The sequence below is a fragment of the Pimephales promelas genome, chromosome 14 (assembly GCF_988280905.1).
Source record: "Pimephales promelas chromosome 14, fPimPro1.hap1.1, whole genome shotgun sequence".
Lineage (NCBI taxonomy): Eukaryota > Metazoa > Chordata > Actinopteri > Cypriniformes > Leuciscidae > Pimephales > Pimephales promelas.
Window position 1 is genome coordinate 16,420,884 of NC_142782.1, and position 16,670 is coordinate 16,437,553.

At 39.6% G+C, this 16,670-nt stretch overlaps 1 protein-coding gene across 6 annotated transcripts in view; it reads right to left on the reverse strand.

Annotated features, from left to right (window-relative positions):
- Positions 1-3,991: 3,991 nt before the first annotated feature.
- Positions 3,992-16,670, reverse strand: part of ncor2 (nuclear receptor corepressor 2) — a 100,666-nt gene continuing 87,987 nt past the window's right edge. For 4 of the 6 annotated variants that reach the window (XM_089119489.1, XM_089119490.1, XM_089119487.1 and 1 more), the window contains 12 exons: positions 15,036-15,281; positions 14,672-14,767; positions 14,349-14,579; positions 13,746-13,935; positions 13,138-13,652; positions 11,151-11,269; positions 10,199-10,536; positions 8,826-8,962; positions 8,643-8,696; positions 8,286-8,504; positions 7,052-7,219; positions 3,992-6,746 (listed from right to left, as the gene is read on the reverse strand). In XM_089119489.1, the coding sequence (XP_088975615.1) occupies positions 6,550-6,746; positions 7,052-7,219; positions 8,286-8,504; positions 8,643-8,696; positions 8,826-8,962; positions 10,199-10,536; positions 11,151-11,269; positions 13,138-13,652; positions 13,746-13,935; positions 14,349-14,579; positions 14,672-14,767; positions 15,036-15,281 (2,510 nt within the window). In that variant the 3' untranslated portion in view covers positions 3,992-6,549. The remainder of the gene's footprint in view (positions 6,747-7,051; positions 7,220-8,285; positions 8,505-8,642; positions 8,697-8,825; positions 8,963-10,198; positions 10,537-11,150; positions 11,270-13,137; positions 13,653-13,745; positions 13,936-14,348; positions 14,580-14,671; positions 14,768-15,035; positions 15,282-16,670) is intronic. The other 2 variants (XM_089119492.1, XM_089119491.1) reach the window with 1 other exon arrangement.

The following is a 16,670-nucleotide window of genomic DNA, read 5'->3' on the forward strand; positions in this document are numbered from 1 at the left end:
CTGTTTTCCATGTACATTATCACTAACACAGCAGTTAAGGCCAAATACTTTCCATCTTAAGATGAAAAACCCTTCCGTGATTCTTCCATAAAACTGCCAGCCGTGAGAGAGGCATCGAGTCTCTTTGGAGCATATCATTGTAATCCATACATTCAAATTTGCTTTAGGCTAGATCAGATTTCGTTAAAGCAACCAACATTATTATAAGGTAAGTACATGATACAGCTACATACCTCACACTAAACACATTTACAGTAAATGCAAAAATATTACTTTTATATATATATATATATATATATATATTTATTTCAAAGTGTGGGAATTATTGTGTTTTAGTTATATTTAGTGTCAATTTCTCTCATGTATGTTTTCTACCTGCTTTAATATACAATTATGTGACCTGGTTTATTTTCCTGACATACTTATATATATATATATATATATATATATATATATATATATATATATATATGTGTGTGTAGCATTTGGATACCAATTAAATTTATTACCCATTTTATTATTGCTTTTAAGCATACAACAATGGTTCATGTTTTTACTGTTCTGTGAACAGTAAGTTACATAAACACAAAACCTACCAAGTAGGCTGCTAAAACAGACATTTCCCATTAACGCCGTCGCCGAGAAGAAGAGTCAACCAATCAAAATGATGTGTTTTACAAGGCTTACAGCTAATTTCCCTTCTGATGCAGTATAACATATGCATTTGTTTACTGGACCATAATATATTACTTTATTTTCATTGAGCTTCATCGTAATGCAAGAAAACTTTAAACACAATTAAAGAAATATGAGACTTCACAGTGTGTGACTGTCCTACAACTGAGGAATGATGACAATAATTCCTCTTTAGTTGCTTTTCATTCTTTCAGCAGAATAAAACTTTACTTGTCTGTTAAATGTCTATTGTCATAATTAAGAGCTGCAGCTTTAACCGTAGACTGGCTTTAACCTGTGGTCATATGAAAGTGAGCAGCGCCCTCTCGTGGTCAACAATGGTCCTGTTGTACACAAAATACGTGTGATTGGACTGCAAAGAACACATGTTTGCCCTAAAGTTTGTTTGAGAACCCGAATGTATGAGAAAACTGTTGTCAGAATTCATTGGTGATTTCAAATATGAAATGTAATAGTAAGCTTGGTGAACAGCTGTGGAGAATTTGATGTTTCCCCATTCAAAGATTAGCTGTGTTTGCATGATTAAAATAGTTGCACGAGAGCATAGACAGTAAAAGAAAGCACGAGAGGCGTTTCAAAGATGGCCGCAGATTGAAGTAACACTTTGGTTAAAAGGGATTGTTCACTTTGAAATTATTCTTTGATATGTTTTAGCTTACCTCAAAGGCATCCAAGATGTAGGTGTCTTTGCTTCCACAGTAGGCCTATTTCCTGTTATGGTTTAAGGATGCTCGATAACTTCCGCCGATCGTCCAATACAATACCGAGAATTTATAGTGATTTTTTTATACTCCATGGTTACACTAAAGAAACGTTAGTCACAAAAACAGACACACCTCGTTGTGTTTATGCTTCTTTAAAAAAAATATATATATTAAATAAACATAACTATAAATAAAATTACATCTAAACTTATAAAAGTTTCGTTTCAAATATGGGAGGACAGTAAATTTTGAAGACTAATAATCCCGTTTTCCCCAGTTTTCTTCCGCTTTAATCTCCCTAACCGGAAACTGACGAGCATCCTTGCGTCAAATGTGGAACTTATGCGTGCATATAGCCCATATTTACACGGAGATTTCGGAAGTTTTACCTTTTACTAAACATATTTAGATACCAAAATCATCTTCCATTGCGATTTCCCGTATCTAAATATGTTTAGTGAAAGGTAAAACTTCCGAAATCTCTATAAACAAAGAGTGAGTAGGCGCGCAAGCGTTCACTTCCGACAAGGCGGTGATTACACGAGGTAAAAATGACATACTGTTCGTTTTCTCACACAAACCACTCGTTTTGTTTCTTAGGCCATCAGTGTGTACTTACATTTACGAGTCATTCAATCATGTTTAATTTTGACTTCTCTGTGCATGCTCTTTGAGGTGAACCCAGGGTGGACCCCCTTAACCTCCAGTGTCTGAGACCAATGACTGATAGACAACAACGGTTTGACCGAAAAATATCAAAATTGAAAATACGGTGGAAATAAAGACACCTAAAAAATAAAGACACCTTGGATGCCCTTGAGGTAAGCTAAAACATATCAAAAATTAATTTCAAAGTGAACTATCCCTTTAAAGCGTCTATGGGTTTTAGTCCCCATGAAATCCAATTAGATTTTTTTTATTGCAATTTAATAGTTTTTAATAAAAATAAAAAAAATAAAAAAAATGACTCATATAAAATGATTTTGGTCATATCACCCACCCATCCCAATCTGTTCATAATTGTGAAATCAATAATTTGATCATGTTAACATTACATTATATATATATATATATATATATATATATATATATATATAAAAGGGGAGGGAATGGTCAAAAAACAATGGATTTGAAGTTCTTTAATATTATTCAATTAGGGTTTTAGTTTTTCCATGATATCGATTCATTATCGGAGTCATAATTTTGGTATCGTGACAACAGTAGTTTGTACTGGACTTTTTAAAAGTTACGGTCAACTGCCTAAGAAGGGTTCAAAACCTGTCTAAATATGTTTACCTTGGTCCATTTATGTACATAATAGAGTATAATTATTATTATACGTAAGATATGTCAACATTCGAACCTCTATATTCAATATATTTCATTTGTATCATATACAGTATATTATTTGATTGAGTTAACCCAATACTTAGATTGAAAAGTGTAATCCAGCAATGTCTTTAAAAAAAAATCCTGTTGTCCCAAGCGCACAATGAATTTTGGGACAGGCTACATTTCAAAGGATCCATCCTTTCATTGCCTTCGAAACGAAGAATGTGTTTTGAGGCCATGTTTGAAGGAGCCGATCGTCACGCCTCGGAGACCCAATAGGCCTTGGAAGGATGCAGCCACTGTATTGGGACCGACGCAGCAGCTATTCCGTAGACTTGCTCCCTCTGTCAAAATCGAGGGGTCGAAGGTTGGTCCAAATAAACTTCCCTTGTCCTCTTGACAAAGTTGCACAAGCGGAGATTCCCCAGAGGTGACGTGCTTGGGGAAGTTCACAAGTTTATGTCTAAAAGTGGAGATAAACGCAGCCTAGTAATCCTGAAGAAACTGATTATCTTCTTTGGGCGTGTTTGATTATGGTTGGAGCTCAACTCTGCAGGACTGTGGCCCTCCAGGACCATTGTTGCCCATCCTGTAACTTACCCTTGCTTCATTTAGTATACGTGGATCAATTCAAATGCAAATTGTTCCCTGTCTCCACTCAATCACAACAGCTCGGGCAACCTGATCCACTCGCATTGTAGTAAATGCTACACAGTGGCAAGAGGAAATATTAGTTTTATTCAGCCATATATGTTTTACCAAAAACTGATTCATAAGTGGACGTGAATTATACAGGCTTGTAGTCTATGTATCAGAATGCTAATGTATTTTATGTGTATGCCTGTATGTCGACGACATTAAATGTCCGAGTGATTCCGTGTGTATGTACACGCCGTTAAATGTCCAAGCGAAATGAAACAAAATGTAGATCTACATCTGGGGAGTGATATTTTTTTCCTAGGATGGTAGGGGAAGACTTATAAACGATATTAACCCCAGTGACGGGTAGGTTTAGGGACAGGGTTGGGGTAGATCATATATTTATACAGTAATGTAACGTCAAGTCAACGGCGTTAATAAACACGCTGAAAAGCGATTATGCGTGTTGATAGCACGCCAAAATGGAAATACGAATTGGCTGGCCATACATACACCAGTCTGAAATGACAAATAAACAAACTAGTACTAACAAATATAACATTTGCAATGTAAATTCACAGTAGCACAACACCACACACACAAAAAAGACAGCAAACAAATCAATGGCAATAAGCTTTTTATTTAAACATTAAGGCAGTGTCTGTTTTTTTTTTTTCCGGTTTAATTTTTACACTGCTATCCACAAAGCTTGCTGGTGGCCATGTTGAAATACAACAGTGTGAATATCAATCTTGCAGCAAATCACATAAATATGTACATCCTTTTAGGTCTATTTACACTCCTCGCTATAATACAGTGGGTCTTAATACAAAAAAAAAAAAAAAAGAAAAGAAAAAAGGAATATGCACAAAATGGTTGTACAAAAACAGATGCCACCCAAATACCCACTTAACCTTTCTATTCTTAAGAGGGGCGATTACCGCTGTTTTCCCGTCTCACCCCTCTTCATTTGTTTTAATCTCTTGGCTTCGTTTACGTTTATCGGTTACAAATAAAACTCCGGCTCATCTAAGGAAAGTGCAATACTGCCCTTAGCAAAAGGTCAAACAAATGGTCAATATAGAGGGGGGAAGGGGCTCACTATACAAGAAAACACTGAACTTTAGAGTGACTTGTCCACTAATACAATACTGTCTGGAGTGATATGTCAGAGAATGAGTCTGAAGATCAGAGCATTCTGAGATGTGTGTGTGGATGTCGTGGTTAAAAAAAAAGAATAGCTACTGTTTGCAGACCTTGATGAGAGTGCATTTGGGATTGAAGTGACTGAAGATAAAGCTCATTTCACAAAACCACACTAGGTAGTGCACTAAAACTGTTCTTGCCCACCAAAGCAACAACAAAGGCCCCAAACCGGATAAAACCCACTGCTGAACTTTAAGTTTCATCTTGTAATTAGCTTCCAAAAAGATCCCCAAAGTCTGGAGGTTTCAACAGTTTAAACTGTTAAAGATACCTTTCATAGTAAAACCATGTGACAAATAAAAGTCAAACAATACGAATTAAAACATGTCTTATATCTAATATGCATGCAAAACAATTAGTAACCCCACCACTGAGGTGGTCCGAAAAAGAGGCGTTTTAGAGAGACTGACACAGTCAATGTCTTCTTCACGATTTTAAATTGTGCCTGTGTGACAAATTGTACAACCCTGGCACACCAAGGAGAAAACAATAAAAAAACCCAAAACTGGTGCGTAGTCACTTGGTAGTTTTTAACTTCAGAAATGTATGTCAAATACATGGCACTTAACACTAGAATTATCTTTAAAACTGTACAGAGTGAAGGACTACAGGTTATACGAGGCGTGGCGCCTGCTCACCTCTTAATTCTATCACGCAGGATATATCATCGCCTCGTATGAGCCCAAGGGGGAAAACAAACAATCCGAACCCTTCGTTCAAGCTCAAAGAGCGATGAGTGTCGTGTCAAAGGACTGGCCAGACAGCATGGCTTTAACTCTTGAACAAATAGGTGACGTGAAAAACATCAGGTTTGTTAGGACATTCAGACCTGATAAAGCAGCTTCCTCTAAAGACGCGTCCCCTCGCTCAACTCTCCGCCAGTGATTGTCGCAAGAGAGTGGAACACTTGACAGGGTAAGGTGAAGAAACAAATCAACAAAACACAGTATAAGAAATTAACTCAATGAAAAAAAAGTTGCATTCAGGTCGGCATCTGTTGAAGGACACCAACAGGAACCGTTTGCTGACTAAGTGCTTAACTCATTACAAAAAAAAAACAAAAAAAAACATGCACATTAAAAACAACAATCCAAAATAAACTAGAAACGAAACATCTCCCATCAGCTATCACAGAAAAGAAAATTATTGGTCAGCTAGAGTTGTTTCTGAGTGTCAAAACTAAAGTAAAAAAAAAAAAAAAATGAAGGTTTGATGTCAAAAAAATGAACATTATGTGTACCCTGTAAACCAATGATATGGTCGCCCATGTAAACTCTCTGAAATAGCAAGGTAAGGATTTAGCACAGGAATCAGCTAACCTGCCTCTCTCAAGGTCTTGTTTCATCACACACACAATCGGATGAACCATGTTTGCGACACGTGAACACTCTCAGAAACCATAATGAACGGCTACAGACGACACATATGAGAACTGAGAGGACGTACGAGTGTTTCTGCAGAGGATTCATCCAGCCTTAGCAGTATGCCGCACACACACACACAAACAGTTTGCAGTATTACAGTATAAGAGTATGTGTCCTGAGCAGTCTAATGAGGAATGCTCCAAAATGTGTTAACAAAACAGACGAGTCCATGAGTCAACTCTGATAAGGCCAGCAACACTACACAAATAGAAGTGTATGTGTGTGTGTGTGTGTGTGTGTATGTGTATATATACACATAAAAACTACAAAGTGATTTTTCCAGCAAGTAGTCCTGGAGTGACGGCATTCACAAACACACGGACACATCAACACACACGTTGAGTGCGTGCGCCAGGGCCTCTGCATGTATGAATGTGTGTGTTTAGGTATCAAGACGGCATGAGCGCAGATGGATGCATGTTCCCACAAGCGTGTCAGTATGGACATGAGTACGTGCGTGTTCACGAACATCCCTGTTTACAGTAACAAGTTTCTGTTCATAAAGCAGCAAACGTTCAGTCCTGTTGTACGCGGCATGAGGTGTGTGTTCACTCGCTGTCTGACAGGGTCTCGTATTGAGAGCACAGCAGAGGTTTGGGTTCTTCCTCCCAGGTGCGGGGTTGAGTCTGGCCCTGTGTGGGCGCCGACGCACCTGGATGTGTGGGGGAAGGCGAGGGTGCCGACATGATCCCGCTGGGGAGACGCATCTGCATGGTCAGGGGATTACAGGGGAATGTAGTGGGGCCTGAGAGGAGGAAACAGAAAAAAACATCAGAAAAGTTTGGGGTTGGGTCTCTTATGCTCACCAAGACTGCATTTTAGCAAAAAAACAGCATTATTGTGTCCTTGCTAAATAAAAGAACAAATTTCTCTCTTTCCATCGCTCTCAAAAAAGTCTTACTGACCCCAAAGTTTTGAATGATATTGTAGATCTAAGTTTGCATTAACCAAATTAACCAAAATATATTTAATATAATTAGAAATACTAGTCCAAATGCATTCAGTTAATTTAGTTGGAAAGTGTTGCTAATATTTAATTAGTGTCTGTACCTGTAGATGAGGGCCGGTCCTCCCACACTCTGTTGGTGAGTGGGGTGTGACGGTTACAGTCTCCTTCAGAGTGGACAGAGGACACAGATGAAGGTCTCTCGCCTCCAGACAAACCAGGACCGGGAGACTTAGTCTTGCGACCGTTAGAGCGCCCCCCTTTGGATTTACCTGAACCCAAACACAGGGCACACATCAGACAAAAATAAATATAGAGGATGTATATTAAATTCACTTTAATAATTCACCCCGACACTGACAAGTTTTTCCGGGAATCCATGTTTTCATTGTTATATGGTAGGGGGATACTATTATGGATGTTCTGAAATACAGTAGTAAAGCACCTCCTGATCTAAAAACAAGCAAAGCAGCAGCAGGAACACACTTACACATGCTTACACACCCAACGAGATCAATCATAAAACATTCAACAGCTTATAAATCAAAAATGCTTAAAACGTTACTGAATGAAAAATGGAGTGGTGAGCAGTGGGCTGAGCCCTTAGTGCAACTCGCAACCGAACAGCTAGATGTTGCTAAAAATACACAATGCACCTTTGACAATATGCTGTTAATACTTTATTATCTTTCTTTGTGAAATAATAATAATAAAGCATTCATCGCGTTCTTTAATATCACTAAATTTGAGGCTTCTGGTCATTCCTAAGATATCGAAGTACACTAAAGGAGGGAGAGCGTTCTCACATTTAGCTCCTAAACTCTGGAATAGCCTCCCTGATATTGTTCGAGGCTCAGACTCGCTGTCCCAGTTTAAAACTAGATTAAAGATGCATCTCTTTAGCCAAGCATTCACATAATGCTTACCTTTTATTCATTTGTTGAATCAGATCGAATGCAATAATATTATGAACAGCAGCTACGCTAATTATTTCCCTTTTGCTTTTCTGCTGGTAAATAGCGTTCGCCAGCTCCAGTTTGTATCTAGCCTCTCATGGAGACTTCAGATGCCCCAACACCTGCGATGAGACGACTAAACGCCTGTGAAAGGACGACTCGACGCCGGCGATATGTTATGCCCTAAATTAGTACATGACTAACTAAATGTATTTTTCCATGTACATTTCTGAAATGCACTTTTTGTAAAGATGTTTGAAACGATATGTGTTGTGAAAAGCGCTATACAAATAAATTTGAATTGACTTGAAACATTTGGTCCAAAAAACTGCCACATGCTGCCATGAAGGTAGGTGAATTAGTAAGGGTTTATTTGGCGCACCTGGCAGGGAGTAGGGGTCTTCAGAACGCCCATCCGCTGAAGCTGGTGGCACGGCAGCAGCTGGTACGCCAGCATTTATCGAGTTGACAGAGTTGGACGGCGAGCGATCGTCCATCTGTTCATCATATTTGCCCATGAGGGCTTTCCTGATGATGGCCTCCAGACCGATAGTATTACCACTGGCCTCTGGTGGTGGGTGACTACGCACGCTCACGGGTCCTAAAACCAGATGTTACAGTGGTTGTGTTAAAGGAACAGGACTGTGTGAAGTGCCAAGCTTTTCTTGAGACACACCAAAGCATTTTAAAAGGAACTGCTATTCTTTACAAAAAGACAACAACTGGCGGAGCTGCTCACCTGCATTCGTAGAGGCAGGCATGTTGAAGATTTCTGTCCCAGGTTGGCCCTGGTCTAAAACAGAAAAAGGAAGAGACAAGTTTGAGACCTTTCAGCTAGCAACAAAACATGCAAATCAATGCTAGTTATTTCAGTTAAAAAACAACAATAACAACAACAACAACAACAGTCACATAAACTTACTGAAATCAGCCTCTGCTCCAACCACCATCTTTTTAATCATTTCCTTCTTGCTCTTGACAATGGCAGAGTTGCTCTCAGTGAGTTTACTGAAGAAGGCTGGTGGTTGAGAGCTACTGGCAGGAGAGCGAGATCCCATACTGGAGACACAAAAGTAGAGAACAATTAATGAAAACATAGTCCAAGTCATGAATGTTTTATAATAACCCTCATCCTTCCCTCGTCCTTTGTAACAAATCCCTCCCTGAGGTGAGGTTGGGCTGGGGAATTTGGGGGGCGTGGTTTGAATCATTTGGTTTGATTTCAAATCAAATGGAAAATCAATTCCATTTATTCCAATGGGGGTCAAATTGACCAGCAAAGGAAGGATTTGTTACTCTTTTTTTTATTTCAAACACATAAACTCAAATCCAGTCACTTCTTTTGTGTATTTCAAGTCCAACAAAAGTGCTTGCGTTCTTGGACCACTGAACAATCGATGAACACTTTGATGGAGACCTCGCCGTTGTCTACCATCATTGTTACTTTGTTCTTACTGTTCCTATGCTTTTTATAATATTTACGTGGGATTTGTTATTTTGTATTTGAGTGCATGAGGCCTTAAAGAAAGTTCAAACAGTATGGAAGCACTCATTTTAGCTATTAATGGAAACGTTTGTGTAAATGTACGAGTTGATTTTATCTGTTCTATTTATCGATGTTTTTTAACATCATTCTGAATGTTATCATTCTTAAGTTGTGATCTGTATTTTGTTGTGCTCATCTCTATTCTGCTCTTTTTCTGTTCTGTATTCTTGTTACTCTAACCTACTACTATTGTTTGTCATCAATGTCCACCCTATTGATGTTTCCCCTTCCTTGTTGGATGTACATTAATGAGCTAATGAGTTAATGAGCACTGGAAAGGTGCTGTATAAATAAAACATAGTATTATTATATCTTGTGTAGTTATTAATCATGGTGAAGCGGAGTTAATAAAAAAAAAAGGTCTGTTCATATTAGTAAGCGGAAAATGTGTGCCGTCACTAGAGGAAGTGAGGATTGGATGACAGATTGTGGTTTGAGTAAATTTGAACAAGCTTATTGTTGCGCTGCTTGAGCACACTGACACTCTGGACTCAATAGTTTAAGAAGAGAGTTGTTACTGTTTTAGTATCCAACAGTTCTAGATTTTAAACAGTTTATATTGATAACCTATTTTATTTCTGATCTTAACCATATTTATTTGCACAACTGTTTTTAATAAACACCTTTTTGGATGACAACATTGCTCCCGTGTTTTTATCTCGGTGCGATTATCCTTGTGACCGCTCTGGTCTAAATCACAGATTCTGACTTCCATCGCTATTGTGTGAATGCATTTGTATGTTACATACCCTTGCTCTGCTTGTTCATTGGGGTAGGCAGCTCCTGGCGTCTCCGGCTCTGAAACCCCAGGTGGTGAAACCGGTTCAATCCCATCAGCAGACAGACTCACTGGAGATGCCTTACTCTGAGGAGGAGACCTGTCCCTCCCTCTCTCCCTCTCCGCAGCAGTGCCTTCTGGGGTGTAGCGTGCGTTGGGATCGGTGGGTGTCTGGGCTTGGGGGGCGCTGGGTGGACGGGTGAGATCCAGCACAGGGGAGTTGTGATACCCATACACAGGCTGCAGAGATGACTGACCTCCCATCTGGCCTTGTTGTGACTGGCGTGTGTAGTCTTTAGTGATCACCTCCTGTAAATAGAAAACATCAATTTGGTGATGATGATGATGATGATTCAGGGGACAAGGACACACATTTCTATTCAGAAGGACAACACTTGCTGATTAATTGGGTCAGAAAACAGGGTCAGAAATGAGCTTAAAGTTAATATTTGCCCTCTGGAATTTATTTCATTTTTTAACCTTTGTAAGGACATTTTTTATAAATACCTTCTTAATTGTATATGTGCTGACTTTTATATCAAATAATTAAATTTAACAAATTATTTCAATCTTAATACTATAGACCGGATGCTTTCAACCTTTTTGAAGTTAAACCACCCCAAGCCGCCCCAATCATCTGCCTTGGTTTTCAAGGCAGGCAATTTTGAAAACCCGGCCTCGCACAAATAGGTACCTTTACCTCTGGATGCAATTTGTAGACATAATGTTAAACCCGACTTCTGGAGAGACGGCAGGTTTTTTTTTAATGCAGAGCGGTTTTGTTTTTTATTTATTATGTACATTCTACTTGAAAAGTACCCAAATTATACCCTATCCATTATTTATTTATTTATTTATTTTTTACATTTCTGAACCTGGTTCTGACTCAACAAAGAAATGTCTCAATCTGACAAGACACTTACGCTGATGTGCTGGGCGAGGGTGACCACTCTCTGTGAGCCTTTGACGGCAGAGGATGACTGCTGACCTGGAGAAAGTCTGTCCTCAGACCCGTACCGCTGTTCCATTGCCTTTTTGTGAGCTGCAGAGAGGACAGGGAAGCACACAAGTGGAGAAGGAGACATGAAAGTGTAGTTCAGTATGGTGTGGCAGAAGCTCTGGAGCACTCTGAGGGTAAGACGGGTGTAAAAGCGGTGCGTCACATACAGGCTCTGGGATAACTCAATGACTTGCTCACATGTGTGTTCAGAGATCAAGCCAACATTAATGAGGCATCTGACTGTAGCGAAGCTCTGTGCCGATTGAATGCTTAGAACAAAAATACAACGATAAAACACAAGCAAAATGTGTGTTTAAAATGAGCTGTGAAGGTAGTAGAGGTGAGGTGAATACATCTGCTTGATTACCAGAAGTCAGTCAAAGACATTTTCCTTTTTCCTACAGCTGTCTCCACACTAGGCAGACTTATCTTTACAAAAGAAAGATTGAGGTCTGATTCTGGTTCTGATTTCCCTTAATGATACTTATAGTAGTTTTGGGAACATCTACCAAGTATAAAGGTCCTAACTACATAACACAAAATAAATTAAATCAATATTTAAATCAACAAAAATCTTAATCTTAATGGGTTTTAAGCACATCCAAGAACAACATCAGTTATTTAAATCACAAAAAAAAAAAACCCTGAATGATTTTGGAATTATTACACGGAATCAGAATCAGATAATTGGCGATTCTTTTAGTATTTTTGCAGAAATTACCTTTCATAAATATGATCCAAACTAAACCGTTCAAAAGAGAACGCTCTTGCTGAAAACAGTTGTGCTTTTTTGATCAATTTAATGTTTCCTTGCTGCATAAAAGTAAATCCAGGGAAAAAAAAAATCTCAACTAACCCCAAAATTTTGAACAGTGTGTACTTAAATCAGTAACCTGACTCATGAGTTCAATGCGTGAGAGTATTGAGGTTTAAAACTGAATCCTTAAAAAAAGAAGGCCCATAAGAGTCATTTATATGTGAATTGAAGTTTCACATTCATTTCAGACAGCAAAGCTCACAAAGTTTCTCCTGTAGATTCAGTTAAATGTATTTTAGTAACATGTTCTGCATGGCAAAAGAATGCAGATGTTCAACAACCATCTTGACCCTTTTTCGCTAAAACTTGTGTAATTGTTTGCTTCATGCAGCTATCAAACTGTCATAGTGCCAGGGTGCCCTCCCTCCAGAACAGGAAACGAAACAGGAAGCAAACACGAAGAGCTATGAGAAATGTTCCTCAAATTGAAGAAAAAAAAAAAGAATGGGGGAACACAAGAGGCAAACCAATAAGGAAGTTATGAAACAATGAGCGACCACGTCACTGTTGAATGAATGAGCTCTTAAAGTTCACCTCAGGATCTCTCTCTGGTCTAGAAAAGCTTTTCTCCAGACACGTCATTCTGGACCGTTAGGGGATAGAGTGAATTATCAGTTCACTAAGTCATACGCCTGTGGCCGTTTCAGAACAGAAGCTCTAATCGTTTATTGAGTTTCAATATGTTAAACTCTGGAAGTTTGGACCGAAACGTGCAGAATCTCCCAAAATTATGTTTTGGCAAAAGGTCCAATGAGTTTAGGTGACACAAAATGGGGAGGAAAACCTTTGGTGGTCTTTAAGCAATGCTTCAGATGCCAAAAAAGATAAAAAGCAAAGAGTAGAAGCATATTCAAAGTAAACAATAATGAACCAAACCGAAAAAATTATGTAAATTGGGTTGATTCTGATCAATGCCAACCACCACAAGCGTGCACTAGGCCACAGACGTAAGGGGGCGGGGATGGGGCAGGGGCACAGGAAGGGTAGAAGGGTAGAGGGATGGAAAGGCTTTGGGTGGATTGGTAGAGAACAGGAAGGATGGGAAGGGGAGGGAAAGTGGCGTTAACGGCCCAAAGGTCCCAGAGCGTCTTACCATCACAGGTGCCGTTGGTCGCGAGCGCACCAGTCTCTGGCATCGCCGCATCACAAGAAATTTGATGCATGATTATCGCGTTTATGAAGTTGGCCGCTGTCATGGTGGTCTTACCGAGTGCTCGAAGTTCGTGTTCCTGTATGGACATCACTTTGTTTTGAGTCTTATCCCTACTTGACGCGCTGCTGAGACCATCCCCGCCGCGGGACGGGATAGAACTGCCGCCGCTGTTGCTTTCGGGAGCCAGCAAGGGGTGCCCTCGACTCGTGGAGAGCCCGAGGTGGGAACCAGGGGCCTGGCTGTATGAGTATGCCCCACCGGGACTAGCCAGCTTGGGGTCAGACTTGGATGAAAGGTCCTGATGTTTGGACAGTCCTCCTCGCCCATGGCTTTTGCCCCCATCTCTGCTCGAGTCTTTAGCGTTTGGGTCCGTACCAGATGGGTAACCCTCGCTGGGTAAACCAGACCTCTGGAGGTGCCCACTAAAGCCTTGGTAGCGAGCAGAACCTGGTGGCCTGAAGAAAGGTAAAGATAAACAAATTTAAGCCAGCTTCATCATGTTTATCTCGTTAGGTTGACCATCTGCAGTATGAGGGACAGAGACGTACCGCAGCACAGAGGGACTGTTGTGCTCAGAGTTGGTAAGGTTCTTTGAGCTGGTGTTGTGCAGGACACTGGGTCTCTGCTGCAGGTTGTCCTGGGGACGGGGGGAGAGCGGGGACGACTGGTGACCGATGAATGGATGAGAAGGGGGACGAGAACTGCTGCTGCCGCTGCCGCACATTTGTTCAGGTGCTCCTGTTTGGACACAATGTTTGGCCGTTTAGCAATAATGGTCTGCATATTGACTACTGAGCACTAGCACACGGAACAACTCAATACTAATTAAATGATAACTACAGCTGTATATCATTTTGGGTTTTTTTTACCTAAAACTGATTGAAAATATTTTTCGGGTACTTTAAATAAAGCTGAAATAAATTAATAATTATAAAATAATATTATGTAAATCAGCTGTAAATTAATTAATGATTCATCAAATTAATTATAAAATCTTCTAAAAAAATGTATTACAATTAATCCCATATAAAAAAAAATATATTTTGAGAAAAGCCCCCAAATGTAGACAATAAAAAGATTTAAAAAAAGCATTAAACATATTCCAGAAACTGGCTTTTCAAATTCAAAATGAACGCGGTGAGGGCGCCCACCTGGTCTCCATATAGGGGCGTGCTCCACGTTACCATGACCGAGGGACTTGTCTCTTTCTCTGTCCCGATCTTTCTCACGCTCTCTCTCTCGGTCTCGCTCCCTGTCCCTCTCTCGCTCTCTCTCTCGATCCCTCTCTCTTTCGCGCTCTCTTTCTCTCTCCCTCTCTCGTTCCCGTTCTCTCTCCGAAGACGTCAAACTGCCTTGCATCTTGCTCATGTGAGAGGCTCCCACTGTTGAGAGACAATAAAATTATGAAGTGAAGTAAATAGCGCTGTTTTTAAATCACCATGTGATGTGTTTGAGTGAGTGTACTGCTCTCTACCTGGTGAGATGGGAGAGGTGTTGTAGGCTCCGCCGGGGAAACCAGGAGAGGATCCTGGGATGTATGGGAGACGATCCATGGGAGACGCAGATGTTCCTGCAAATACACAGTAAACAAAATGAACCGTGTCTCAGACAATCATACGTTAATATAACATGTAATATTTAATATGACTGCCCAAATGTACGTCTCAGTGCCTATTTCTGTATTCAGCTAATCGAAAGCTTCCACCAGGTCACTAACTCCAAAAACTGAATACCCCATCGTTTACTAACTCTCATGTAATTCTCAGTGAATTAATTACTTAAATTGTGCTTTATTTCTTTAGAGGACAAAAGCTGTGGCTGCTTTGAGGACCCCTCACCTCTGGGTGTGGGTGAGTAGTTTAGGGACTGTTCTCGAGGGGTGAGGCCTCTGAGCAGGTCAGGTCTCTGGGCAGCCATGGCAGCAGCAGCGGGCCACTGGTGCATCTGCTGGGAGGTAATGTAGTCATTGAAGAGCGTTTGTCGGTTCTCCAAAGCTGCTGTTTCAGGAAAACCTCTGATCAGATAGGGTGGATAAGGGTGAGGGTAGCCAGGAGCGGGGGCCAGGTGACGGGGCAGGTAATACGCTGCAGTGGAGACAATAAATAGAAAGTCAAACAGAGACAATACATTACATAATATTAGTGTTGTCAATAAACATTTTTTTTTTTGCAATTAATTGTGATTAGTCAAACATACCATTAAAGTTTTTAATATATTTTTATGTTGTAATACCTTCACATTTTATCTTCAAATGAATGTAGAAAAAACAAAGACAGTGGGCCTTATTTATAAAAATAAACGTACGAAGGAAATTCGGCGTATGGCCAAGTAGGGACCAAATTAGATCTCACGTCAGGTGTCGGCTCGTGTACGCAAGTTTTTAAGTTATTGTGAACTTGTGTGCAGCATAATAAGTCTGGTGGGCGATTGTAATGAGAGCATTTGTTCATTTAGATTTTCCAGGGCTTTAGCTTTATATAACAGCATAAACAACAGAACATTCCCAAACATCACGAACCTGCAGTGCTTCTGTAATCCGAGAAAAACAGAAATAGTAAAAGGAATACAATAAATAGGACTACACAAAATATTTCTCACTTAACAGATAAACAAAATAAAATATAATACTATGCAACAAGTGTAGCTATACGCTACACTCGTTTTTGTGACACTCTAAGGCATTGTATTTTTTTTTATCTTTATTGAATTCCACTGATCGCGTAGGCACCTCACGTGCACACACAACATATCATATAGTCTAAAATTAATAACATGCTTCAGCCCTACATAATAGATGATATTTTCAAATGAATGAATAATCAATTTTTTCAGCAGCCATTCCTCCAGACTTTAGTGTCACATGATGTTTCAGAAATCATTCTAATACTAATTTGGTACTCAAGAAACATTTTTTTAAATTATTAATATTAAAAACATTTGTGCTGCTTAAAGGTGGGGTATGTAATTTTCTTTTTTGACCATTTTTCTCAAAATCACTTGAAATCCTATTCCTAACCCGCTTACAGCCACTGAGTTAGAAGCACTGAAATGAAAATGAAGCAATTTAATCATCTGTGGAAAGGGCAGGACTGTGGAAAACTCAGCCAATCATTTCCAAGACCACCAAGAATCATTGGACATGACCTATCCAATGGCACTGCTGCTGATGACATTGAGTCGATAAAACATAAAAAAACGACCTGCCCTCAGCACAACACACACTCCAACACAAACTCCACATAAATATATATTTAAAAAAAAAATGTATCTGCTGAAGCTCATCAGGCCAAACATCAATCAGATCGACTTAGGACGAAAACACGGATCAACTTCGGCAAAAGAATTTGAATTATGGAGAGACCTCCGCTCTTTTTAGTGTGATAAATTACAAGTTTTTAGATATGCTGAAATACATAATGGTAAACTGTAATGAAATAGCTAGGTAAACTAAAACATATATGAAACAAAATGAA